The sequence below is a fragment of the Meleagris gallopavo genome, chromosome 14 (genome assembly GCF_000146605.3).
Source record: "Meleagris gallopavo isolate NT-WF06-2002-E0010 breed Aviagen turkey brand Nicholas breeding stock chromosome 14, Turkey_5.1, whole genome shotgun sequence".
Classification (NCBI taxonomy): domain Eukaryota; kingdom Metazoa; phylum Chordata; class Aves; order Galliformes; family Phasianidae; genus Meleagris; species Meleagris gallopavo.
The window spans coordinates 17,979,477-18,006,959 of NC_015024.2; the positions used below are offsets into that span (position 1 = coordinate 17,979,477).

The following is a 27,483-nucleotide window of genomic DNA, read 5'->3' on the forward strand; positions in this document are numbered from 1 at the left end:
ATGCCTAGTTTATCTGCTTATCTCTGTAATTTGTTGTCAATGGTCATTTTGAACCATATAGTGTCAGAGATTTTGTTTTCAAAGTCTGGGTGTCCTTCAGCTTATCCACCAACAAATCCACCACAGCATATATAAACCACAGAACAAAACAGCCATTACTATTTAGTTAATACTAACTAACTATAGCACACTTTTTACAGTGATAACTGCTACTTTTTTTAGTTTTTACTAGAGCGATGGATGAGGTTTTACAACATAAGCAGCAGGTAATGCAAAAGTCCATGACTTGGCCTTTCCCTGTGCTGTGGCCTCTGGATGTCATTCACAAAGCACAGCATCAGACTGGCTGGGCATGTGGAGCTGATCAGAACTTACTGTTACATTACAATGGATTTTCACTACTGGCTTCATCCATGCTTCCCTGGGCTGGAGGAGATTGGAGACAATAACGTGCAGGTCATTTCCAAAGAACATTTTCCAGTTGAAGAGAACTAAATCTATTTGCAGTAGCAAATAACTAGAGAAGAGAAAGTGTCACTGTTAACTTGTAAAATCATATTCCTAGAGTGATCAAAATACCAGAAGTCTATTCAATTAATACAGAAGTACCTTCTTAACAAGGAAAAACAACAAATACAATGTGTATGATGATATAAATATTTGACAAAGAAATGACTGAATTAATTTATTATTATTTTTTTTTAATACTGAGGACATGCTCCCCCACATTCTAAAAGAAGCTTTGAAGTCTTTTTCAGGCAGTTTCATTTTTAAAGCATTACATGATTCATATAACTACATCAGAGTTAAATCAGTAGTAACATATCAGTAGGGACTGCAGCTTTATAAGGCACGGACATCCTTCTGTACATCACCTTTCTAGGTGCAAGTTGCAGGACAGGCTTTGAAGGAGTGAACAATTGGAGCAGTATTACCTCTTGCAGAGCTATCTGGTTTGGTGCACATTGCTGCCTGGTACTGCTGCTTTTTTGCCTCATTCTGAGCCAGTACTGCAAAGCTGGAAGAGAAATGTCCATACTGCAAGGGAACAGACCACACAGAACTGCAGCTCAAGGCTTCTTAAGTAAAACTCTGAGATTGTTATTGAATTAAATCATGAATTATTACATGACAAATACTACAAATGCTGCAAAATCTGGAATTAATTAAGCTTCTGACATCATCAGTATTGCTAGAACTCTATTTTGCATCAGCTACAAATGGACTGTTACCGAGAGAAGCTTCTATAAAAGCCAGAATAACTCAGTTTATGTCACCTTCCTCATCACTCTATTGTAGTGTATATTCTTACAACTACAGTGCCATCATTAGGATTTTTTTCTAATGCAGTTAATGTTGTATTCAGTTCTTTCATCAGTTCAAAGATGTTTGAGAAGGAATGTTTGTTCTGCATTTGGCTTTTTCCCCCTCCAGCACGGTTTTCTCATCTCTAATTGAAATCTTTGCTACCAGACAGAAAATCTAACTCAGCAGGGTCAAATGCTTTCTGGCCAGTGTTCCTGGTTATATTCATCCAAAATACAACCACAGAACAAATAACAGTGCACCCAAATAAAAAGGCTCTTTGGCTTGTACCGCTTATCATAATCTGACATAAGTTATTTAATATGCTGATCAGAATTTGCAATAATTATGTATTATAAATGTAATTCCTGTCACCACTATCTAGATGACTATTTTTAAAAGTTGTATTTAGTTCTTCCATTTTATATAGAAATATTTTTTGTGAGCTTTGGCTAAGTTGAAGCTTCCCTAAATTCTAATTAAAAACAAGATAAAGCAGCTTTTTCCTAATTTCTTCTACTACAGTTTATCAGTGTTTCTTAGTCTTTTTCAGACAAAGCACAACTTGAGGGTTTTCAGACGATTCATCTTTTTTGGTAATTAACATAATTAACTGCAATCACTATAGCACGAGATGCAGCATCACCTCACATTTTGGGAGGCCTGATGGACACCATCAAGTTTCCTTTCAACACGTGCTTTATGAGAACTTCAGTGTAAAAACATACATGAATTCTGTAGTTTATTCGGTGATTTGGAATTAGGGTAAATATTCCACGTGACACAATGCAGTACAGACAGCTAAAAGAAGGACAGCGCAGGCATTTAATCATATTTGGTGTTATTGTTTGGTGCTTAGCTGGATCAAATCTAAACTATTATCTGGAACTGATTTGATTAACTTGGATGAGTTTTGTCAAAGTTCTTATGCATTTGGCTTGAAACTTAGAAAGCCACATGTTTCTAAGCCATAATTCTCTATAGTCAAAATACAAGTCATTGGAATAACACTCTCAGCCTGACTTCTATTCGGGATCGTGTTCTGAACACCCATTTGGTATCTGCCTGTACTCAAATGCATGTCCTGGGCCTTCAACGCTTCCTAAGCCATTCAAACCGATATTGAATAATAAAAATAAGAGATCTGGAAGTTTTCTTTTCAGATGATTACATATATTTTTGTAGTCACTCAAGAACAATCTCATACAGATCTGAAATAGAGGAGAGTTCCAAACTATACATATCTTACTGCACCAAGTATGAATTTTCTTAAGAGATCTGCATATTAAAATGCTTTCAACTGTCGTCACAGGTCCTTTTCTTTAAAGGACGAAGAAAGAATATATGAACTGTGTATGACACATGAGCATAACATTTCCTTATCTGTTTTATCTTCAGGCAAGGATTTGTAGAAGATCCTGGAACACAGAGGAGCAGCTGAGAGCCTTCAGACCATTTATTGTCTTCTCTAACCTTACAAAATCAACTTTCATCTTCTGGATGTCCAAGCCTTTCACACCAAATTTTAAGCTTTACGTTTCCTGCCTGACAACAAATTACACTCTCGGTCTGTTGTTATTTTAAGGGGCTGGGGAGCTGAATTCACTAGCTGACCAGCATGGCTAAGATTAGATTAGTTTTAACTGTTTGCCAGGTGGTGCTAGAATTGCTAACGAATTCATTAACTGAGTCTTCCGTACAGAGTAATGAATGTCCCCAGCTTTGTGTATGCGAAATCAGGCCATGGTTTACACCACAGTCAACATACAGGGAAGCCACAACAGTTGACTGCAATGACCTTCGTTTAACAAAAATCCCCAGCAATCTTTCCAGTGACACTCAAGTCCTTCTGTTACAAAGCAACAATATTGCAAAGACCACAGATGAACTCCAACTGCTATTTAATTTAACAGAGTTAGATTTTTCACAAAATAACTTCACAAGCATCAAAGACGTGGGGCTCTCAAATCTTACTCAGCTAACCACTTTGCACCTGGAGGAAAACCAGATCATGGAGATGACTGACTATTGCTTGCAAGACCTTTGCAATCTTCAGGAGTTATATATAAATCATAATCAGATCAGCAGCATTTCTGCAAATGCATTCTCTGGCCTGAAGAATCTTTTAAGATTACATCTCAACTCCAACAAATTAAAGGTTATTGACAGCCGTTGGTTTGATTCTACTCCTAACTTAGAGATTCTTATGATTGGAGAAAATCCGGTGATTGGAATACTAGATATGAACTTCAAACCACTCTCCAATTTAAGGAGTCTTGTTTTGGCAGGTATGTATCTCACAGACATCCCTGGCAATGCCTTGGTAGGCTTGGACAGTCTTGAAAGTCTTTCCTTCTATGACAACAAGTTGGTGAAAGTTCCTCAGCTTGCACTTGAGAAAGTTCCAAATCTAAAATTCCTGGATCTCAACAAAAATCCAATTCATAAAATTCAAGAAGGTGATTTTAGAAACATGCTTAGATTGAAAGAGCTTGGAATTAATAACATGGCAGAGCTTGTTTCTATGGATAGGTATGCGCTGGACAACCTGCCTGAACTTACAAAGCTGGAAGCCACCAACAACCCAAAGCTGTCTTACATCCATCGTTTGGCATTTCGTAACGTCCCTGCCCTGGAGAGTTTGATGCTGAATAACAACGCCTTGAACGCTGTCTACCAAAAAACAGTGGAGTCCCTCCCAAACCTGCGTGAAATTAGCATCCACAGCAACCCTCTGCGGTGCGACTGCGTCATTCATTGGATCAACTCGAACAAAACCAACATCCGCTTCATGGAACCTCTCTCCATGTTCTGCGCCATGCCTCCAGAGTACAGAGGACAACAGGTAAAAGAAGTATTAATACAGGATTCAAACGAGCAGTGTCTTCCAATGATCTCTCACGAGACCTTTCCAAATCACTTAAACTTGGACATTGGCATGACAGTGTTTTTAGACTGTAGGGCCATGGCAGAACCCGAGCCAGAAATTTACTGGGTCACTCCCCTCGGAAATAAAGTAACTGTTGAAAGCCTCTCTGACAAATACAAGCTGAGCAGCGAAGGCACCTTGGAAATCTCCAATATTCAGATTGAAGACTCAGGGAGGTACACCTGTGTTGCTCAGAACATAGAGGGAGCTGACACCAGGGTTGCCACAATCCGGGTGAACGGAACGCTTCTGGATGGCACCCAGGTCCTGAAAATCTTTGTGAAGCAAGCTGAATTGCATTCCATTTTAGTTTCTTGGAAAGTTAACTCCAATGTCATGACTTCCAATTTAAAATGGTCATCGGCTACTATGAAGATTGACAACCCTCACATTACATACACCGCTCGGGTCCCAGTTGATGTACATGAATACAACCTCACGCATTTACAACCTTCTACAGATTATGAAGTGTGTCTCACCGTGTCCAACATCCACCAGCAAACACAAAAGTCCTGCGTTAACGTTACAACAAAAAATGCAGCTTTTGCGCTTGATATTTCAGACCAAGAAACCAGCACTGCTCTGGCAGCGGTAATGGGATCAATGTTTGCTGTAATTAGCCTTGCCTCCATTTCTGTTTACATTGCAAAAAGATTTAAGAGAAAAAACTACCACCATTCATTGAAAAAATATATGCAAAAGACCTCCTCAATCCCCCTGAATGAGCTCTATCCTCCACTTATTAATCTCTGGGAAGGCGACAGCGATAAGGACAAGGATGGTTCTGCAGAGACCAAGCCAACCCAAGTCGACACATCCAGAAGCTATTACATGTGGTAACTCAGAGGATATTTTGCTTCTGGTAGTAAGGAGCACAAAGACTTTTTTGCTTTATTCTGCAAAAATGAGAAGTTGAAGACTTTTGTATTTTTGACTTTGCTAGTTTGTGGCAGAGTGGTGAGGACAGGTGGATATTTCAGAATTTTTTAGTATAGCGTATCGCAACTGTTTGACACAAATGGCAGCTTCACCTAGCTTCCAGATTTCTTAGATCGGAAGATTTTTTCTTTTTTTTTTAGTTTATTGTGCTAAACTTAATGCTGTTCTAACTGCAGTGCTGAATAAAATTAATGAGAGGCTGGGGTTACCTGTGATTCAAAAGTAGCACAACCCCATTCTTCTGAAGCCATCAGTAGAGTACAGTGTCTTGCAAAGCTAACATACAGTTTTGAAACTGCATTGAATTAGTTTTGTAATGCTGGTCAGAGGACTCAAACCGAGAAGAAGGAGACCTTGAAGGATGTTAGTTGACTGTACTGTAATGTTGTATCAACTGATTTGAATGTTTTTGACTTTGGACAATGAGAGGAATCTTTTTTTCTTTTTGTAGTAGTTGAAAGGCTTAGGTAAAGCTAACAGGCAATAGAAATATGTACACCCAGGTTTTTAGTGTAACAGACTAAATGTTAATTGTTCTCTTCTTTTTATTATCTTCAGTAGACACCTTTGAAAAACACTAGAGTTTTGTTGCGCTTAAACCACCGCCCTTGGGGTTTAACAAAGGCAGAGCTATAATAACTTTAGTTTTGTTCTGATTTTTTTTATTTTAGAAGTCACAATAATGTATTGGTTTTAGATGTCACTAGTTTGACTGGTGATCATGTTTTGACATAAAATATACCCAAAATGTCATAGAAAAATATTGTGTTTTTTTTCTCGATGGGATTACATTTCAGCTACATTGCAGGGTTGTTTTTTTTGTTGTTGTTTTTTATGCATTTATTTTCATAGTGTTTTCTCTTCACTGGGTGCAAAATACCGAAAATAATTAGAAAACTAGGTCTGGCTTCTAGACTGTAAGTCACATGCAGACTCAAAACTGTTTGGCATAAGGTACATGGCAAAAAAAAAAATTCAGCGTATAAAAACTTTTCCTTTTTGTATACTTTTCTGTTCGTATTCGGAGCTGAGACGCAAATGAAGCTGACATTTAGCTGTCATTATGATCAGTTAGGACAAAAACCAACTCAGTGCTCCCAAACTGAAAGAAAACAACCAAATCCTGGCATACACGTTTGAAAAAAATGCGAATGGGATTTGTGTTCCCTCAAAAGCAGAAAGTGAGATAGCTAAACCCAACCAAACAGTCACAAGTTTGGGTCCGATACGGAACTATAGTTTCACCAGGGTTAAAGTCAACAAGTACTCTGAGCATTTCACTGAGTCAGTATGTTAAAGTGGAAGACCTCAGCGAGCACTGGTGTTTGTGTGTGCACTGGGTATGACATCGACACATAACGGACAGTTGAACCTACAGAAGCTTTGTACGTTGTCTTTTCTGAATCCACTGGAGTCCTCAGCAGGACTGCACACAGTCACAGCAGGGGGGTTCTGGTGGAGCGTGTGGTTGCAGTTACACTGGATCCCTAATGAGCAAGCACAGAGTTTTCTACGCGTTATGACCACTTATCGATGTGCAACCTTTTAAATGTTTTTACATGCCAAATGTTCTTAGTGAGTAAAAGTTAATTGTTACAACAATGGATGTGCCTGGATTTTGGGGTTGAAGTTTTTGTTTTGGTTTTTGTTAACTCACTAATTTATCTAAGCAAGAAGAAAATCAGCACTCACCCAAAATTGCAGACAGACAGCTTCCAACTTCTCTCTTCCCTTCAGCCAACGGTCTGGAAGTGAAAAAGTCAGTGCAGTTTTACTAAGTGTGTTTTGGTGAGGAACCCTCAGTCTCTCAGATACATGCCTTGCCAATTTGCATTTCGATGCAAAGCTGAGTGAAGCTATTAATTATGCATTTAAATCAAGTACTTCTGCTACACACAATTTTTTCTACGTTCATGAGATCTCACATTTTTAATCACATGATAGTTACGTGTTGGGATTAGGCAAGTGTCCTTTGATCATGGAGAAGCAGCATGCTGGAAGCATTCATGTGTCACCTTCTCCCGTATTTTATGTTAATGCAAAATCTCCCTTTGCCTTCTCCTCCAGAAAAGCTTAAGAGCAATAATTACCATCTTGTGTATATGCTACCCTGACCTTAAAACTGCCTCTACCATTATAACAATGATAATGAATTAAAACTGAGATCTCTTTTGCACTGAAGATTCACTGTACTTTTTCCAGAGAAGAGGACATAGGGAGGACAAGGTTGACAGCAAAATTACAGCTTCCGACTTGCACAACATCATAAAATTGTCTTGAGAAAGTAATGATTGAGCAGGTGCCAGATGCTGCAGAGGCCCCTGCCTCCCCACCTTCCTGCAGCACTTGTGCAGCTGTGCCACAAACACTCGGTAACAACAAGCTTTCACCTGAGCCTCCTGTCCAACGGGGTCGGTGTACGGGAAGGGAAGCAATGCCTGATGTGTTCCTTGCCGCTGGGGAAATTATGTGCCTGTTCTTCCCTGCAGACCTATTTGGCAGTTTTATGTCATTTGTTATCATTATAGTGCAATGCTGTTAAAGAACAGCGAGAGAAAATGGCCTTATGACAGTCATACACTTCTGGATGTGCTGATCTGTAGTATTTCAGGGCAGCTGATGTTGCTGGGGCTCTGGCAGAGAGACGCAGGTTCCCTGACAACAGCTCAACAGCCACGACACCCTGTTAGTGCCGCACATTCTGCACATACAGCCACCAGTGACATGTATTTTCAGCCTTGTAATCTGTGCCCTTAGAGCTCTGTACAGTTCTCCTGGAAATTTAAAATTCTGCTAATAAAAGAAAAAAAAAAAAAAACACTGGGTAAGAGATTAATGACATGTGGCATACAATCTTAGCAAATAACCTTCAGCCTTGTCCTAGCAATTCTGTGCTTGCAGTTTGTTGTAAGCAAAAATAAAAATATTCTCTTTGCCTAATTGCCTTCAAAATATATCTGCATCTACCATTCACTGGAGACAAAAACACCCCCGGTTTTCTCAGAACCAGAGATGAAGCCTGGCTGCTATAAAGCAGCATGAGAAGAACCACGGTTGTCTCTCACTTGGCTAGCTGTTCAGAAATGCTATGTAAGAGTAGATATCTCATACCCAACTAAACGTTTGCAGTGTTACTTCCACATGATTTCCCAATAATAAACTGTCCCTGTGCCCTGAAGAGCAAGTCGCTTATTCAAGTGTGGTATTCAGTACTCTAGCTACATTTTGCACTTCCTCACCCAAACTGTAACATCCTCTTGCCTCAAGAAGGGATCTTCACAGCCGTGGACCCACGCTCACATTGGACATGAACTTGGATTACAGCGCACAGATGTCACAGACGTGTATTCCTGCTGCAGGATCTGCCTTCTCAGCACACTGCACTGACATCCCAGCACCCGAGGCAAGGTGGATGTGCTAAGCCTGCAATTCTTCATGACAACCCTGAGTGCCTCCATGGGAGAGAGCAAATGTTGCGTGCAGCCTGAGTTTAAATACCACTGTTGTATCCCATGGGAGAGTCCTGCTACCAAAACCCCAGATAAGATCTTTTACCTCTGTTTCCAACTTCAGAGAGATTTACACTGGGGAACTTCCATCCACCCATCCCCAGCACATCCCTGCAGCATCTGCCTGCCTCCTCCTGCCCTCTGCCACTTGGGCAGACCCTGTAGAGCCCTGCGAATCTCAGGAGCTCATGAGAGGTCACCAAAGGACTTGGAATTTGTATTTAACTTTGCAGATCCCTGATTTCTCTACCAACCCTTCTCCCTTCACCTCCTTCTTACCCTGTTTTCCTTTCAGCTATTTCCCTTTGAGGACCACAGCAGCAGCTGGCTGGCAGCAGGATGCAGCTTGTGGCTCAACTTGTAACATGCCACATTTCAGTGCTGCCCCTCTGCCTCCACATTACTGCAAATGAGGACAACTTTCCCCTTAGCAAAAAAGCTCTGTCTTCCCATGTCTCTGCTCCACGTCTTTTTCCTTATTTTTGAGCATATTATGAGCCTCTGTTATTTTTTCTACTGGTATGAAAGCAACAACAGACTCATTTTTCTTTCCAGTAAAGGTGACTTACCATAAAAATTTGTACTACTGTATATTTATGTCACGTAGACCAAAGGAATGCTGAATCATAGCAGGTTTTGAAATACAAGAAATAAACACAATGGAAAAGACAGCTGATCATTAAGTAGAATTTTCATAAGGAACTGAATGAGTTACAAGCTTACATCTCATTAACGTCAGTGATGCCTCAGCTCTGGAAAGAGGTAAAGCAGATCCTAATGGAGAGCTTCAGGAAGTGTTAACTTGTCTGAAATCCTGGACAGCTCTGAGACATTTTCTGTGGAACTCTGTAACATGGATTTTTACAAAGATCATTTGAAACCATAATCCTCATTTCAGTTGAGGGAATGGTGAGAATGGGATTTATATCCTACCACCTTCAGTGTAGTATTACTGATTTTCAGAAATCTAAACAAGGTCTGCATTTTTGGCAGCTGCAGTGCCAGATTTCTGCTCACAACCACACACCTGGAGGAAAAATTCCGAGCAGATTTTCTAACAGCAGCTTTTCCCCCGCAGCCTATTCTGCTGGACTTCATTCTAAGCAAGAAGTAATACATAAGAAAAGATCAGGGCAGGGAAAGAAGAAGAGCGATAACTGAACTGTCAACCACGTCCAGAGCCAAAGAAGGTTCTTTGATGCGGAAAGCCACAAAGACCACACAGCACGTTTACGGGCCGTGCAGAACCAACAGTGCAGGTCAACTCAATGCTCTGCAACACAAACACACGCTCATAACTGGTATTCCTGGCTTCAGGTATTAAATTATGCTTTTATACTTGAAATCCCATTTGAAGAGGTCTCAATAATAGTAATAATAAAAGGCTTTGTAGGAAAGGGTATGAATAAATTTAGGCCTGACAATATAATCTCAGTGGCTTTGCTTGTATCATCAGCTCCACAAACTTCTGCCAGCTGTTGCGGGAGGCTGAGCTGAGCACGGGCTGCAGCCCAAGCACCACATTGCTCCAGGAGGAGCTCCCAGCACCAGCAGTGCACCTCCTGCACAGCACTGAGCCCCAGGGGTGTCCCTCTGCCGTGTGCACAGCTGCACAACGGCCAACACAGCAGCTTTCCAACACTGACCTGAGCATATCTCGGGGAACACTGAAATGAAGCTGCAGATGTTTAAGTGCGTTGCTAAATAGCACTGCCAATGATCGTCTTCAATTGCAAGAGCTATCTAAGGCTGTTTGCAAGTCTCTAAATGGCAAACGAAAATTGGTTTTGTGGAAAATGATGTCGTTAGCAGTTACTGTACTGCTCCCCGTCCTCCCGTAGCACAAAGTTCTGCTGTCACACATCGCATGGGACCAATGATGCAGGAGTGGCTTCTGTGCCTTCAAAGCTCTTTCATATCAAGACTGCCACTGAGAGGGTCCAGGAACATTCAAGGCTAATGACCACAGTGAGCTTTTCCTAAACTAAGTCTCTAGGAAAAGGAGATCTCCAGTTGTATTTTAAAAAGATTTGGACACTAAATTTCCTTTGGAACAATCTGGAAATCCCATCTCAAAAGAGCTTGTAGTTAGTGTGCGTTCTCCAGCGATACACTCTCCTCCATCTAACCACATGAATTAAACTTGCACGAGGTCTCAGATCCCTATCCTAGAGTCTTAGCATGGTTTGGGTTGGAAGGGACCTCAAAGATCATCACATTCCAACCTCTCTCCTCCTGAAGTCAGTATGAACCATATCACTTGCTTCTGCAGGCAACGGCTCGCTTCAAGAAAGTGACGGGAGTGTCTTGACAGACAGACAGCAGGGAAAAACAAAACAACAAAATTTAATGCAAAAAGATATTACAAACCATGTACAAGTGCATGTTATTTCTTTCCTGTCCCTTCCTGTTCTCTTCCACTTCTTTCTCACACTTTCAAAATCTTAATAACGTTATTCTCTTTTTCCCTGGATGAACCAGCAACAGGTTCATGTTTTGTTAGCAAGTATAACAAAAATCTAGGTGAAAATATCCTCCGTACCTTACTCATGCCAACAGTCCTTCTTGTTAATGTAACTACGATAAGAAAAATCATACTCCCAATGAACAAAGAAATTCTATAAAATCATTCTAAATAAAGTCTCAGACAAAGGTTGTATGAACACATTTTTTTGTATCATTCTCTAATTCTGCTCATTGCCCCATTTCCTTTGTCATATCAAAATATGCTTGGGCAACAGGACAGATCAAGGACACTGACCACTGTTCCCTGCAGAAGACAGCACACAATTCTGCTCCCATGTAAGCTGAGCACTGTACAAGTCAGGCTGAAGGCGCAGCCTCGTCCTTCCTGCCACTGCTGCAGCACAGAGCCTTGTCTCTATTACAGATGCTCAGTAAGACAAATACTGCAGTTATCCTGGCATAAAGAACGTAACCTTGTGTCAATAAAGGCAAAGAACCTTTTTCTCTTCTGACACATTGTAAACAGAGCATCTTCTAAGATCTTTCACCCAGCTCTGCACTTACACTTAGCAGTCAGCAAACAGAAGCCTAATAGCATATGTCAAATGATCACCTGACAAAAGGCATGCTTTGAATGAAAGTCTTACCTACAGTAGATAATCTAAGCTATTTAATAACTCAAATCATACAAAACAAAATTAGCGTTTAATAACTTGTTTTAATCAATATATATGAAGTCTGCATAGGAACTATGAATGTTCTTTGACAAAAGCCATTGAACAGATGGTACTAAAGAGTTAATAATATTTCGGGTCTTGTTATCTAAACACACAGAATATCTTCCAACACCTCCAAGCCACACTTCCTTTACTTCCTCCAGCTGCACACACCTTTTGTGACCCCTCTATAAGCACACAAGCTTCTCATCCCACCGAGGCTCCTAAAACAGCCATTTGCTATGGACTGCAGGTGGCTGGGACAGAAAGAAACCAACAGTCATTTCTCAGGAGACTGTTACACTTCAGCAGCTCAGAGCTATCCCTGCATATGAACCTGGAATCCTCTGCAGTTTTGGTCCCCCAAGCAAAAAAAAAAACAACAACACACGAGCCAACCCAAACATCTTTCTCTTAAAGAAATCAAAACAAGCAAAGGAGCAGAGAACGTGATTAGAAAGAAAGGATGAGGAAGGGGAATGCATTTAGGCCATAGGTATTCAAGAGTGGTCATGTTAACTACAGTTCAGTACAAAGAGTAACAACATCACGGAGGAACGAGCATCGTTTATTCCGGACATTAACAGCAAATCGAAGAGCAGATGACCACGTGGTGATGGAAATGAAGGCTGGAGGGCTCGGACTCCCTGCCTGCCTTCCTGCACAGCAGAGGGCACACATTTCAGCTGCATCAGGTTTAAATAAGTGTAGCTAAGCGAGGCTCTTAGAATTCTCAGAAAGATATAAAATCTGAATTAGATTTACAGAGAAAAACGCTGGAGTCCTTGGCTAAGCAGCTCCAATCGTGTTTTATCTTGACATCCACTGAACCTCATTTGTAATTTGAACTTTCCTAAGTTTTCCAGTGCTCAGACTTCTATTAATACAAATGCACTGTGACAAACCCATGGTGGAATGGACGGCAGGCCTGCATGTCCCGAATGCCAACAACGTGTGCTACACATTAAACAAACTCCACTGAAATGGGAAATCCTGCTGCTGCCAGTCTGACAGCGACAGCTTCCACTCTAATGCAGCACCTCATTAGAATAAGCAACACTGCAATTAACTCCTTGTTCATATACGATTTGCGCTGTGACAAAGAATAATTTTGCTTCAATGAAGATCTCAGTGTTTGACTTGCAAGTTGTGCAAGCCATGGAAGCACAGCCAGATGACTGATGAGATTCTTTCTGCTTTAATTGCAATTCTGCATAGGAATACGGTGTTCCTTCAGACAAAATAGCAATAAATCACCATATACGTCTCCCTGTTGTGTGAGAGAGCAGCAGTGCACTCCGTACAACCATAATGCTTACTTTCACTCTTCCTCTCCACATATGTGCCACTTACACTGTGACAAGATGGAAAAGCTGTTGAGGAAGTTTGCGCGTCGAGTTGTCCAACAGCATTTACAGAAATGACAGCACTCACCAGCAGCTGATGTACAGAAACTAAGAAGCATTCGTTCCTACCCCTTTGCAGCCATCCTTCTGCTTTACTCACATAATGACTGATAGCTGTGGGAGGAAGCAGCCCCATGATGCCCAGTGGTGGCTCAGCCCCAGAGGGCTCTCAACCTTCAGACAGAGCTGGGGAGGAAACTGTGCACACCACTATCCAAGGCTCAGCCCAGTGCTACAAAAAATCTACTAACAAAAACTGATCAAAATCGCACAAAATTAACTGCAGATACAGCCAGGATATTACACCATCTCGTTCAACCTGCAGGCTGGGCACAGCAAAGCATCAGGACAGACATCCTGACAGACAGACGGGCACAATGCTATCTGCACGTACCAAGTGTAAAATCCATGCAACCCAAGAAGCCAGACAGCTCTCCGTATATGCACTTCAGTCTGTGTGCACATACACTACATGTCAGACATGGAAAAACTCAGCACAATATTCCTCTTTCAATGCAAACTTTCCACACAACATTTTTATAAGATTTTCTTCAAAGTAACATGAAAAAATCATGGAAAGAATTAAACACTACCTATTGAGCTGGCATTTCAAGAAAGCAGCTAGAATGCATAAATATCATTAAGCTTCAGAGCCCTAGGTACAAAATGACTTTTTATGAAAAAAAAAAAAAATCCATTATAATTACAGAGGAAAAGAGGGGAAAAAAATGAGCTTACACAAGAATGGAGACACATTATAGACAGGATCCTGCTCAGCCGAAAATCACAGCAGCAATTAGCAATTAACATCTCCTGGAGACAAATGATTGGTAAACCCCCGAGCTGAGGGGGGTTATAAAGCTTCATTGTACCATTTATAAAACATTTAACTGCATCATCAATTACAAACATCTCCATCCCTATAAAGGTATTAAAAAAAAACACAAAAAAACCTTGAATATAAATAAGAAGTTGCTGTACAAAGTTGCCAGGAGCACCGTGCTCACACAAATCATGAGAGCTGCACATTCTGGCTGGTTTGAGGATGCTCATCCCATAGCAGCAGTGGTCAGAGCTGCTGGAGGCACACAGCAGCACAGAGCAGCACGTTGGTACTGGAACAGATCTGTGAGCAATGTGTCACCAGCAGCTCTGCAGCTTGGTGGGTTTCTTGCAGTTATTTATGTTGGGAGGAGAACCCGCCTTGCAGCCAGGCACAGGCACTGCGGTGCCAAGCGACAGAAATAATCCAAGGGCACCTTTGGCCAAGGAGACCAAATTTGTTTGGCAAAGCTGTCTGCTATTCCAGCCACAGTCATGCACAGATCAGCCCTTGCCATTCAGAAGAAAATGTCATTTTAGAGACAGAAGACAAAAACTGTTCTCTAGAGGCGAGGTTAACGCCAGCCAAGCATTCTGCCTGCAAAGGCATTTGCCTACAGGTCTCCAGACAAAGAAAAGCAAACACCATTAGCAGATGTGCTGTGGCAGGTCCACCCAGACCTCCTGCTGCCCGATCGCCGAATGCCTCTTCCTGAGAGAAGCAGCAAACTCTTCTGCTAATGCCACAGAGCCACCGGAGCCCAGCAGCACCGTGGGGCTGTTTGGTGGGGCAGCAGAACAGGCTCTGTCCTTCTGCCCATTACCCCAGTGCAGCTGAGGGACAGCCTTGCTGACCTAACAAAGCTCACAGGCTAGCAGCACGCACTGCAGGAATTACTTCCTAAGGGATAATAAATGCTTCATAATGAATAAGAAAAATCTTATCCACCTGTTAGTTCGTGGTTTAGCCTAGGTATTACAGCATAAAGATGAATGCTCTTGATTGTTTTGCTTTCTTTTTGCATTATAAATGATTGCATTGTGACATTACAAAAAATAATCTGGATTGCTGTATTTCTGACACGGTACCACACAAACCTACAGAATACTGTTTGGAAACTGTTTCCAGCATGAATAGAACCACATGAGCTCACTGCCATCCCCCAGCGCTCAGCAGTTCTGTGGTGAAGAACCTGCAGAGCCTGAAGGGCACCCATGGCAAGCAGCCACATCACCCTGCTCCAAAGAGACATGGGTAGGAACTGGGCAAGAACCTCCAGAGCCCTCAGGGCTGAATCAACCAGAGAAAGAAGCACAGAGGACATTAGGCATGCCCAAATCCCAATCATTCTCATACTAATTTGGGGAATCTTTGTGATAGAACAACGATGTGATCAAAGCAAAGCACCTCTGGCTCACAAGAAAAAAATGCTCATTTGCTGGAAAACCACCAGGAGCAGATCAGGACAGACTGCAGGACACTCTGCAGCCCCATAGGCAGCGGCTGGAAAACTGACAAGAAGTTGCAGCAGTTCCACAGACAGAACGTTTCTGAAGGTTCCTGACCCAAACCATCTCACAGCAATGCACCCCCCATGCACAGGATCTTCATTACCTTTGAGGCCACCCCCAAACTTCAGATAGAAAAACGTGGCTCTGTGTGTGCCAGCATAAGGGTGGATGGCAAAGTGGAAATCAGACCAATACTCACCACGCAGAGCTCAGGTGGGTGGATTGATGCCTTTATCTTGTTTTCCTGAGCCAGCAGTGACATTCGGGACAGCCAGGCTTACAGCAGGTTATTATTACTACTCTACAGAAGTTGAGATAAAAGCTTTCATTTCTCCTATAAAGAAAGAAGGTGCAATATAAGACACAAACGGCCGACGTTAAGCAGCGCAATTCCAGGTGCCCCTCGGTGTAACAGCAATTTAATGCACAGACATAACATTTATTTCACAACAGAGGACACAAACCTGCCTTACTACACGAGGCCAAGGATGCAGTGCTGCTGGATGGGGAGGGACACCGGCACCCAGAGCCCCAGCACTGCCTACCCCACCTACAGGGCTCCAGCGCTCCACTCCCATGCTGGTGAAACTGCACGTCTATCTGTGCTTTCTAATAAGTCATCAGCTATTCCAGTTTTAAAAGCAAGACGTCACTTCAGAACACCTGGAAACACATTTCATAGCAGAGAGAAGTGGAAAAGAGGGAGGGAATGCCGCTGGGTGTGCAAACACAAAGGTGAGCAACCAGCTGCTTCAACTGCTCAGTGCTGGAGGGACCCCTCACCCCCTCACTCCCATGGCTCCGCAGGAGTGGGAGCTGCTGCTGGGTGGGAGCAATGTGCTGCTAAAGGTACAGATGGCCATGGCTCGGGGTGTGGGGTTTTCTTCTGTCATCTGCCTCTGCTCTGTTCGTGCAGTCAGTGCATCACACACATGTTGCATTTGTCGAAACACAGCCGACTGAAGCAGAATACCAAACAAAGTGAATTGCTTTCCCTTCAGGCATTAATTATCAGTGCATCTTGCCATTGTTTTCTTCACTCTTTACATTCTCTGACGTTTCATCCCTTAATTGGGAGCAACCAACCTATAAATAGAATTTTGGGGCAGTAATTGGGAATAGAACTGACTAGTGCAGATTAGAATCATTTGGAAAATTTAGCCTCAACCTGAATAATTGTGCAGTGCTTGGATGCCTGGTATACTTCCTTGATGCCCCTAAAAAGTGTTTTCCATTTAATGAATCTTTGTTGGCTTAAGGTAAGAAAAAATATTACACAGCTTCACAGCAGAGTGGCAAAGCTTTGCAGAGACGTGTTGGTGTACGGCTCCTGTATTCCAGACCTGATGGGGATTGGGTGACTTCTCCCCCATGGAATTCCAGTAGGAACAATTCCACATGTCCCCGGTTCACTTTGCCACCAACAGTCACACCCACCCAAGGTCGCCTCAATATGTGCATCAGTTTTGCTAAGATTCTCACCACAAGATGACCAAAGCATACACAACAGGCATTCTAAGTCCAAACAGAAGAATTTTCAATTTAAATACAAACTCTCTTCCTCGTTTTTCAAGGAGACTTTGATGTAGCAGTAAATGCCACCAGTGTATTTTATATAGCTGCCTTCATCCACAACAGGAAAAAAAGCAGCAATCTTGGCACTATTTCTAAATTATTAAGAAAAAGGCAGGCAGCTACCATGAGGCAAAGAAGAGCCCAACCAAACCAAACAAATCACACAAAGTGCCCCAGAAGCAGCACCTGCAGACCACGTAACCCCCCCCCCCGCCCACAGAATCAGTTTCTTACAGGAAGCCATCAGTTATACCTCTGGAAGGAGGGATCCTGGCATGGCACCCAGATTGCAAAGCATCCAGAAACCAGTCTGGGTCATTTCACTGGGTGTGCCCCACCACCTCGGGCCTATTTTGCACTCTCACACTGTGCACTCACTGCAGACTCTCCCATCATTCGGTTCTGTTTTCAAGCACAATGTAAAGGCAGCAGCTGCTCCCAAAGCTGCTCTCTTCACAAACACATAGCTATAAACTTCAAGGCTGAAGCTGTACGGCCACAAATACATTTCTTTCGGAACAGGCTGAAAAACTCCACCAGAAGATGCTCTGACGATCACAGATCTCCTGGAGCGATTTCTTTGCTTTTTGTTTCCCTCACCAGCAAAGAGACAGGGGAGATGAGACAGGAAAAAGTGCAATAAAAAAGTGAGGGGAGACAGAAGGAAAACACAAATGGAACAGGAAAGGCAGGTTAAAGAACTCACATGGACTCAACCAGATTAAAAAGAGCCCAGACGGTAACACTGGAGCGATTGGCTGGCATATGAGGAGCAGTGGAGAGTGCTCTGGTCCCATTCTGAAGAGGCCCCTTTGTGGGAGGCACTGAATGAATGAATGCACTGGGAAAGCCTTGCGAGCTCCATGGGATCAGAGGGAGAAACCAATGCAGACAGCAGGCAGGTAGCAGTGGGCCCTCTGAGGAAACACTTCCATTCCACTGCCTCCACAAAAAGCTGCAGGAACAAGGGAGATCTCCGGAACAGTGTTCACAAACTTTTTCTACACCAATTTTTTTAAATCTTAAGTAATTCAAATCTTCAGCTCACATTTTTCAAACCAAATTCTGGACCCCAACTTTTGAACGCCTCTGCCAATGCCTTGGGATCCCTCTGCCTGAAGGAACAGATTCTCTCTAACAAAGGGCACCCAAAGCATGCTGGAAACCACTGCAAAGCCAAAGGAGCAGATAGGTTCTTCTGTAGAGCCAGCAATCAGCTCCTGCTCATGCAAACCCATCACCAGGAGTATGATTCTGCAGTCCCACTACATTCTGCATTTTAGGGCCCGCAGCATTATTGCTTTGGTATGGAATGGGATTATCTCCCTTTCATGCTCCGTCTGAAATGGTGATTAATCCTGGAAAACAGGATTTTTGTTAAATTGTTTTCAAAAAGACAAATACAAGAGCAACATCTATCAGGGCTCCAACATTTCCCCTCCTCTCCATTTCCCATCTCTGCAATAGCTGTTACGCTCCTTGCTCTGCACACCTCACCTGTTGGTAAAGGATAGCCAACATCTGATGACTGTTAGTGTGTGGAAACAGCAGCAGCAGCTCAAGGCATTTTTACAGCCTACAGTAAGAGAAAGAGAAAAGTAAAATGAAACTATTCAGGCTTCTAAGATTTCACTTAAATATTTGGAAGATACACCCTAGCCGTACTGTTAGCAAAATCTCTATGAAACCTCCCATACATGCTCAAATCCTGATATTGCAATGTGCAGTTTCAATTCTGTGCCAGATTCCCACAAGACTTCACATCCAAACTCACGATAAATCATGAGTAATAGTAAATAAGTTAATAAATCACTCACACCAGCTGACCCAACTGAGTGGTGATGCTTCCTGTAGCCCACAGTGCTAAACTTAATTACACTGTTTTGAATAATTAGCTCATTGGCATTCCTGTGCTAAAGAAAATGTCATTAGTAATTTATAGAAGCTGCACAAAGAATAAGTTCAGAAAAGCCCCGTATGAAATAAATTAATCTTACACCTCCAAGAAAGTCATCAAAAGGTCCCTGTAATGATATCCCCCAGTGTTATCACCGGGATGGGCAGAAATCAAGCCAAGCTCTTCTCAAGCACTGAATGCTGCAGCACTATAAGCCTGTTGGGAATACTGCTTTTGGGAGTTTGCTGGAATCCAGAATGAGGAGGAAACACAAATCCCAGCTCCTGCAGGAGAGAAACACACTGATTTTCCTTTCCAGAAGGCCTCTCCACACTCCCACCCGCATCCCCAGATCTCCTGGCCCTCACATCATTCCCATGAGTCCATAACCTCTTCAATATTTCACATCTTTCCACCTTACCTTACCCTCAGGAGATAACCTCACACCCTGGTACTATCACTTCACTAAATCTGTTAGCTTTTCTTACCCTGCTTTGCATATCCTTATCATTTCATTATTCTGCAGCATTCTGCAGCTAAGAAATGGTTGAACTAAATAACATACACAAAAGGGAGTTATGAAATGAAGGCATATCAACATCAGATGTTCATCTTATCAATACATATCACTGGCAGGAAGAAGCCTAGGTGCTTATCTTGGAAATGTAGACCTCACAGGCTCCAAAATCCATCATTCAGAATTCTCTCTCTATTGTTAGCTGAGTGCGAAGGAGAGTTCTGCCAACAATCTGAGCAAGGAAGCAATTGAGTGAAGCCCTTAAAACTGTACATATTTTACACGCACACAACTTCACTTTAGAGAGTATTGACTGCCATTTCCAAATTACATTTCTTTTCAAAATATTTCAATAATAGAGTACAGCATGAGCACATGATGCAGAGCAGTCCGCAGTCATAGCTGAATGGGTTTTGGATTGAGCAATGCTGAAGCAGCACGCCTGTTTTGAGATGAGGATTCCAGGAAGCAGCTACTGGCTTACGTCCTTGGTCCAAAATGGAGAGATTGCAGTGACTTTTTTAGGAGAAGAATGATGGACATCATAAATAAATCAAATTTATTTTTACTCCTGCCTGTAGTAGAAGTGAAATAATTAGTGACAACAAGCTCTTAAATGAACTTTGTGCTGTATGGTAATGTTATCTGGCTGTGCTCTAACACCAAATTGTCAGCCATCTCAGGTCTTTGCCAGTGCTCATGAAGATTTACGTTCTTTGCATCAGTTTGATTAACTCAAACCAAAAACCAAAACAGCCCTTCTGACCCAGTTCCTCTGTCACGTGGATCTGTTCTTCGTTTGTAGTGACAATAAACAAACACTGAGGAAAATTCTTATTTTTGTCTTTCATTATAACTTACGACAAAGATTTCAAGGCTCAGCCCGAATGAAAATCTCAGCAAAAAGAAAGAGGTTGCAGAGGGACATAGGCAGATAGGATAAGAGGTAATGGACTTAAGTTGTGCCAGGGGAGCATCAGGTTGGATATTAGGAACAATTTCTTCTTGGAAAGAGTGGTCAGGTGCTGGCATGGGCTGCCCAGGGGGTGGGGGGTCACTGTCCTGGGGGTGTTCCAGGAACGTGGAGATGCAACCCTGATCAGCAGAGGGGGTGGGGTTGGGCTTTGCGGATCTCAGAGATCTTTTCCAACCTGAATGATTCTATGGTTCTGCAACAGTAGCCCAGAATGTTCTCTGAAGATCATTTCCATAGTGTTGGGGTGGCAGAACCTCAGCCACTCTCAGGCAACACTAACAGAAAGCAAAGTCTTGCTGAGCACGCAGCAACTGGGCACCGAGCAGCTGCCTCGTCTTTGTCCACTGGGTTTGTGGCTTGAGAAACTGCAATCTGCTGAAAACAGTGGAAATTCCCACAGGAAATTTATTTTAAGGCTGAACTGTTTTATAAATAATTCACTATAATTGACAAGAATCAGAATAAAAAAATAGAGAAGTCATCTTAAACTTTTAGATAGAATTTAAGGAAAAAAAACCCACCTGATCTGACACAATCGATGCAAAAGTCACTCCCAATACAGAACAAATGCAGAACAAAAGAAAGAGGCAGATGAAAAGGAGCAGCTGTTGCCTGAGACCAGCGAACTGTGAAAGCAAGCATCTGAATGCTCACAGCTGTAATGGCTTTTGCTATGAAGTTCCCAGCACTGCCTACAACATGCTGCAGGCTGACCTGAGCTACCAGCAAATCAGCTCAGAAACGGCTGGAAGTCAATCACCAGAACCAGGCACAGAGCATCACAAGAGAAAGACATTGCAGCCACGCACCCACTTTGCTCTTCTGTTTGCCTTCTGAGTCAGCTCTTGACTTTTTATCTTTTCCCTGAAACAATCAGATGAATCTAACCCAGGAAAACACACAGCTTTCACCTCCAGCATCCCCGGAGAGCCAACAGCATCCCCACCTTTTAATAACTTCTATCTCAATACTCTCAATTTACTTATAAAGTAACCGTGAGATAGAAGACCAACGTACATCACGGTATCCCTGGGACATACTTCGAATCCCAGGCCTGTTTGTCTACCTCAGCTGTGTTTTGTTTGATGCAGAAGCACGTTTATCAGAGCCCAGTTTCCACATCCACAGCCAGTGAAATCCTGTGGCAAAAACTAGCCGTTTCTACATAAAATTCAGCAGAAAGAAAAAAAAAAAGTTAATTGAAGGTCACTCGTCTGGTAATTCTTCTTCTTAAAAATAACAAAAATAATAATTGAAGTGCCTCCAGTGACACTCAGCATGGGGTAAAACAAGGCAATTTTGTTACAGCTGATGGAATTAGCATGAGATAAGTAAAGGTTAAATGTCAGCACGGAGCACAAAGGCTTCCAGGAGGGGACAAGATAAGCATAAGGCTGTGACTGCTACAGCCTGCAGCTGGCTGGGAGATTTCACAGCTACCTTATGATGCTCACTGTCTCTTACAACTAAAGGTGTTTTTTTTTTTTTTTAAATGTTTGAAGAATTTAACTTCAGTGTCAGCCACATAAGAGAGCAGATGGATACCGTTACTTTGAATGGTGCCCTTCATACAAAGCAATCTGCCAATAATTCAGATTATAAGTTACAGTTAATGTGAAATATAAAGCAAGCAAAGAAGATATTGAAATATGAAATAAGAGAATAATTTCTCAAGATAAGATCCTAAACAAAACATAGTTAATGAAGCTGAGAAATCCAAGTAGGTTACTCTACAGATTACAGACAGAAGAGTTCTCCAGTATGCAGATAAAAACGTTAGGAGCAAAGAAGAGTACAATAATATGACGTTTCTAAATAAATACAAGTGAATCTAAGCTTTATTATCACATTTCCTTTCTGACAATAAAAATGAGTTGTGAAGAAAAAGAATAGCCTCATCATTCTGCCGGCTGCTTTTATCTCAAGGAATAGGCTCCAAGATTGCATCCTTTGCATTTTGTACTTTCCATCATTCCAGTGCTGTCTGCATGAGCAGCTGCTCCTCCTGTCGCTGTCACTCCGCAGGGCTGCTGTGCAGAGGGAATCATTTACCACCACAGAGCTCAGCACTGAGGGAATGCAGCATCTCCAGCAAAGGCACCGCTGCACCGACTGCAGCTCTGAGATGGGCAATGGGATTTCAACATCACTGCTCCATTTCACTAATAATGAGTAATTATCGATGTGTTCGTTAAGCAATGTAAGGCTGAAGCAGTGATCTCAGAAGCCCAGTCAAATAGCAGCAAAACTGACCTGCTAAATCTCAGCAAAGAGAAACCTCACGGGCTGCTCAGGAGCTCCTGTTAAGTCCCATACAACATAAGAGAGAACAGTGCCTTTATGACTGAGCTTCCGTAAGTTATAATGGGCATTTATCTATTATCAAGTTTCACTAAGAACAAAGAAAACCACAAATATAGATACTGCAACCTTACAGCAGTACTCAAGAAGGAAAAGTGTTTTAAATTCAATCTTCGTGTTGGATCAACCATGGGCTGCTCCCACTCCAGGCAGGCCCAGCAGCACTTGGCCTGTGCAGGATAAGGCATGCAGGTAAGCTGCCAGCCCCCAAGCTTACATTCAATAACAGCAATTTGAAGCTGCGTGCATAAAAGAAGCACATAAAAATGCACAAAGAAATTTGTGTGCCACCGACGTGTATTTTACATGGCTCTACAAGGGAAGTTCTTAAACAATTTCCCATAGGAAGAGCTGTGGAATCTCAGGGCAGCAGTGGGCCCCCTCATTCCACACCAGCCTCAAACCCTGTACTTTGCATCCCACCTGGCTCTGTGTCTGTCTGCCACCTTCAACTTCCAGTTCTTCAGAAAATAGCACACCGAGTAGCAAGAAGTCTGCTGCTAAAACTGCATTACATTTCTCTCCCCAGAGCAGACTGATACTGGATTAAAAGTGCACCATAGAAAGGCAGTTTCCAAATGCTCTATCAGCAGTTGTTTCCCAGTGCCCAGACCTCAGAGCCCCACGTCCCAGAGCACCAGGTGGGGCCGTGGATGCACTCCCAGCACTGCATGCAACCTCTGCCTTTGTGGACCACCACCCAGGGCACTGCAGAACCAACTCACTGACCACCCCCAGACCAAAGCCGAACAACGTCCCATTCCCCAGCTCCCCAGTGCGGCAGGCACCGCCAGGACCAGACACAGACTGGGGGAATGGCCATAGCTCACCCACTGGTGCCGTGCCTTGCTGTTACATCTGCAGACGTGACAGCCTGACTAAACCCGCTGAGGGCAGCAGGAATGTTTTGATTCAATCACTAGAACTGGCATCTGGTTCAGTGTCAGGCTTCACCTTCAGAAATAGTTCTCACAGCTCAGGCAGCTCATTTTCCTCCCGAGCTGTTGGCAGCCAGTCAACTACCACTGCTCCTAAAAGCAAGCGTTAGTGACAGATGATCTGAGGGCTGTTAAACTCGACAAGGATGTAGTTCAAGTCCCATAAAGCCTCGTGCTAGGCCTACCTAGGAAGTGGCAGTTCCTCCTCTCTTGGCACCTGTGGAATTCAGCATAGGGCACCCCAGCATCACAGCAGGGACTGGTTCTCTTCCTTCCACCAATGCTGACACCAATGGGACATAGCAGGGATGCCCAGACCTCTCCAATGATGGATTTGTCCTGTAAGTACAGAGAGCCCTTCAGCCTTTGGTGCACAAAGCAACTCAGTCGGTTACAACAAGAGCCTGGATTATTCATCTCTCTCCTTCACAGGCCCCCAAATTGAGAAACGCTCTCTTTTTAAATTATTCATAACATTATTATTACTATACGTCAAAGCACTGTTTAATGAAATAACATTTTCAAAGTATATTTGCATTAAAACCAAAATGCCACGTAGTTAAGAAATCATCTCTCTGTTAGTCCACTGAATTACGAGAGAAACATGTCCAAATCATGTTTGCAGCTTGAGATATAACTCCTCTCTGCTACTCAAATCAATACATCATTTAATTGTGTTTTATTGCTTTCTGTGCTTCCATACAGGGTCAGGAAGGACCCTGAGAACATCCCATTTGCTGTTTTCTCAAGTCGCTTTTCACTCAACACGCACCTGGATTTTAATTTCAACCTTCAAGCCTTCTCCAGCTGCAGGGCAGCAAGGAGACAGGAGCAAGCACACAGCCCGAGGCAGGCACTGAGCGTCCCTCTGGGCTGTGCCTCGTGCAGAAGCTCTTCCTCTCAGGTCATCTTCTGAAGCTGCCAATGAAACTATGATGGAAAGAACATGCAAAGCTACCAGTGCTAATCCCAGCGGATGAAATCCCACGCAGTACCTATGGGCCCCTTTACCTCCCTGGCTTTTTTGAACAGTGGAAGTATTTCTGAAATACTGGTTGGTCTGAAGATAGATATCTGGGTTCATGCTCTGTTTTCCAGCCTATGGCTTTCGCCTCTCTGACACCAGCACATGGAGCTGATTGCTCTGTTCTGACTTCACCGTGGGAAATACTTGTGGTTCAGTTAGAATCAGTACGAAGCCTAAAACTCGAAACTAAGACATCTGAAAATTAACTGCTCTTTTTATTCTCAACAAGTCTCTAGGGAGATACATTCAATTTTCACAGTATTTATTTAAAGTTTTAAAAAAATAACCCCAGACCTGAAATTAATTTCATCTCATAGGTTGGAAATGCAGCTCAGAGCTTGAGTGAAAGAATTAATGGAAGGCTGTGCCTCATCCAGCCATCCATCTCCCAAAAGGTGCATAGACAGAAACGGACCCTCGGTGCTGCTCCCAGTTGGCTGCAGCATTAAGCCCGATTGCTCTGTATTGCCTTCTAATGACCTTTGTTAGGGTGCGGTATGGGTACATTCATCCCCGGGAACCAGCTGATGACCTTCAGGGGAAAGTCTGCCTTGTACGCACTCAGCTCCTCCTTGAGTCTGGCTAGAACAAGCACTGATGTGCCATTTCTCACTGCTTCCCACCGGTGCTTCAATCTGTCCCCTGCTTTTAGACAGGCATTTCTTTTTCAAGATACATAAATAGAAAGATTGCAGAAATTAAGTAAAGATACCAGAAGCCTCCAATTATATAGAAACAAATTGGCACCTGGAGGATCGTATGGCAAGATAAACCTTCCCACAAGCGTTTATTATTTTAGTAAACAGAGACGCTGGAAGCAAAATTACTGCTTCCTGCAAACAGCAAAAGGATTTGTTTGGTAAGTTGAAAGCAAAACAGAGAAATGTGCCTCAGTTATATTCATATGAGAAAAGCTTCCACATAGAACTTGAGTCCGTGCAAATCTCCCAAAGGCACGTTGTGTTTCATTTGCACAGCTGGCATACAGGACCTCCTGGCTATAGGCTCAGATCCCCCCGGACCCACCATCTTGACCAGAACTGCAGGCCCATCCCAAGTTCAGTCACCTTCTGCACTTTCTTTTCTTCTTTCACGGCCATAAAGAATCCACGTATTTGAAGAAGCATTTTTCCTCCATTGTGCACCAATGGTTAATTCACCACACTAGAGAAAAGCACTACTTAGAGATCAATTTTACAGCTGGAATTGAAAAAAATAGGAAGAACAACCGCTCTATTCCAGACATGATGGCAAAGTGTGGATTTGAAGCAGACTCAGACTGCGGAGATGTCACTGCCTGCACCAGCACCTCCAGCAGCAGCCATTGGGCCCCATGACTTCCAGAGGTACAGGAATGGCACACACAACCAGCAGGGCTTGCTGGAGGTGGGCTCCATCCTATTGTCTTCCATCCACAATCTTACTGTTGTTCCAGCACCCAAATTAGGATACAGCAAGATGATAACAAGACTGCAATGCATTTAAAAAATAAAATCCAACGGTGCTGTAATACTTGTGTTGCTCCATCTCCCACTGCTAACTTTCTAAGACAAGGGTGCCAGTTCTTGCAGAGATGCAAAGAGCTGAGTACATAACCAAGCACGCACAGCACACTTATTCCAAGAGGCAATCCCTGGAAGGATTTTTTGCATCATAGCCACGATGGGAAGAGCACAATGACATCCTTATCTGGGTCCTCTTGTGGCCAGCTCCCCCCAAGGCCTCCTTGTGCCTACTGCTGCTAAGGACTGCCAGGTTCTGATGACTTTGGAGTACGAAGAATGAAACAAGCTGTCCAGAGCTGAAGATCACACAGTCAACAAGAGAGAGGAGAGACAACACGGCTGGTCAGGAAGAGATGGAATGGGAAAAACACGTGATGAAATATGTATGACAGGAGTGGCACCAAACCCCTCATCTCTGTGCTGGTACTGAGATGCTAAAAGCAAACAGTAAGAAAGCAAGATGTTCTTTCTCTGCCGCTCCTGAACACAGAGCCCATCTGGCAAAGCTGACAGATCTGCTGTCCAACTATATTTTGAATGTTTTTACATTCCCCAAATTGGCTATGTCTTCTGATATAACTCAATACATCATACTTCCACAAAGGATAAATAACTTCCTTTGCATATCTGTGAGCACAGAGCATCATGAAGCTACCCAGAAAGTTTTGATACTCGCAGCAAAAGAACCAGAGGTCTGCCCTCTCTCTGTCTACTTGCCTTTCACCTAATCACCAAGCTGGCTGAAATACCCCTTCATGCCTACCAGTGCATCTCAGCCTTATTTTGAGCAAACAAAACATTTCAGCGCTGCACTCAGCTGACAGTACAGTGCTTTAACAGCCACTTACTGAGATCTGCAGGGGTGGCTGAAATCTGCCACCACATTAATCTCACTCTGTAATTAGCTACCTGGGGAAGATATGTATTATTCAGAGGACCTAGGTTAAAGAAAAAATAGCCCCAAGGGTACAAAACTCCTGACTTACCTCCCTTCCCAACAGCAAGAAGGGAGGCACATCCCTCACTGCACTGACACAACATGGGACAATTTTGCTCTGTGTGCTGCAAAGTGCAGCCCTGACA

The 27,483-nt window shown here is 42.9% G+C and overlaps 1 protein-coding gene and 1 long non-coding RNA gene across 4 annotated transcripts in view; one reads left to right on the forward strand and one right to left on the reverse strand.

Annotated features, from left to right (window-relative positions):
* Positions 1–1,691: 1,691 nt before the first annotated feature.
* Positions 1,692–5,277, forward strand: LRRN1 (leucine rich repeat neuronal 1). Its single transcript, XM_010718757.3, has one exon. It carries the CDS (start codon positions 2,924–2,926, stop codon positions 5,072–5,074), a length of 2,151 nt encoding a protein of 716 aa, XP_010717059.1. The 5' UTR covers positions 1,692–2,923; the 3' UTR covers positions 5,075–5,277.
* Positions 5,278–6,569: 1,292 nt separating this feature from the next.
* The window catches only part of LOC104913205, a 51,001-nt gene continuing 30,087 nt past the window's right edge, over positions 6,570–27,483 (reverse strand). The window contains exons 4-9 of one of the 3 annotated variants that reach the window (XR_004161347.1): positions 24,054–24,207; positions 19,177–19,360; positions 18,677–18,755; positions 15,804–15,938; positions 6,866–6,918; positions 6,570–6,660 (exon numbers count right to left, since the gene is read on the reverse strand). This is a non-coding gene — a long non-coding RNA (uncharacterized LOC104913205). Of the gene's footprint in view, positions 6,661–6,780; positions 6,919–15,803; positions 15,939–18,676; positions 18,756–19,176; positions 19,361–22,189; positions 22,597–23,760; positions 23,962–24,053; positions 24,208–27,483 lie in introns of those variants that run through there. The other 2 variants (XR_004161346.1, XR_004161349.1) reach the window with 2 other exon arrangements.

What these genes read in the sequence shown, in the direction of transcription:
- LRRN1 (XM_010718757.3), top strand. Translation starts at nt 2,924, where the DNA reads ATGGCTAAGATTAGATTAGTTTTAACTGTTTGCCAGGTGGTGCTAGAA.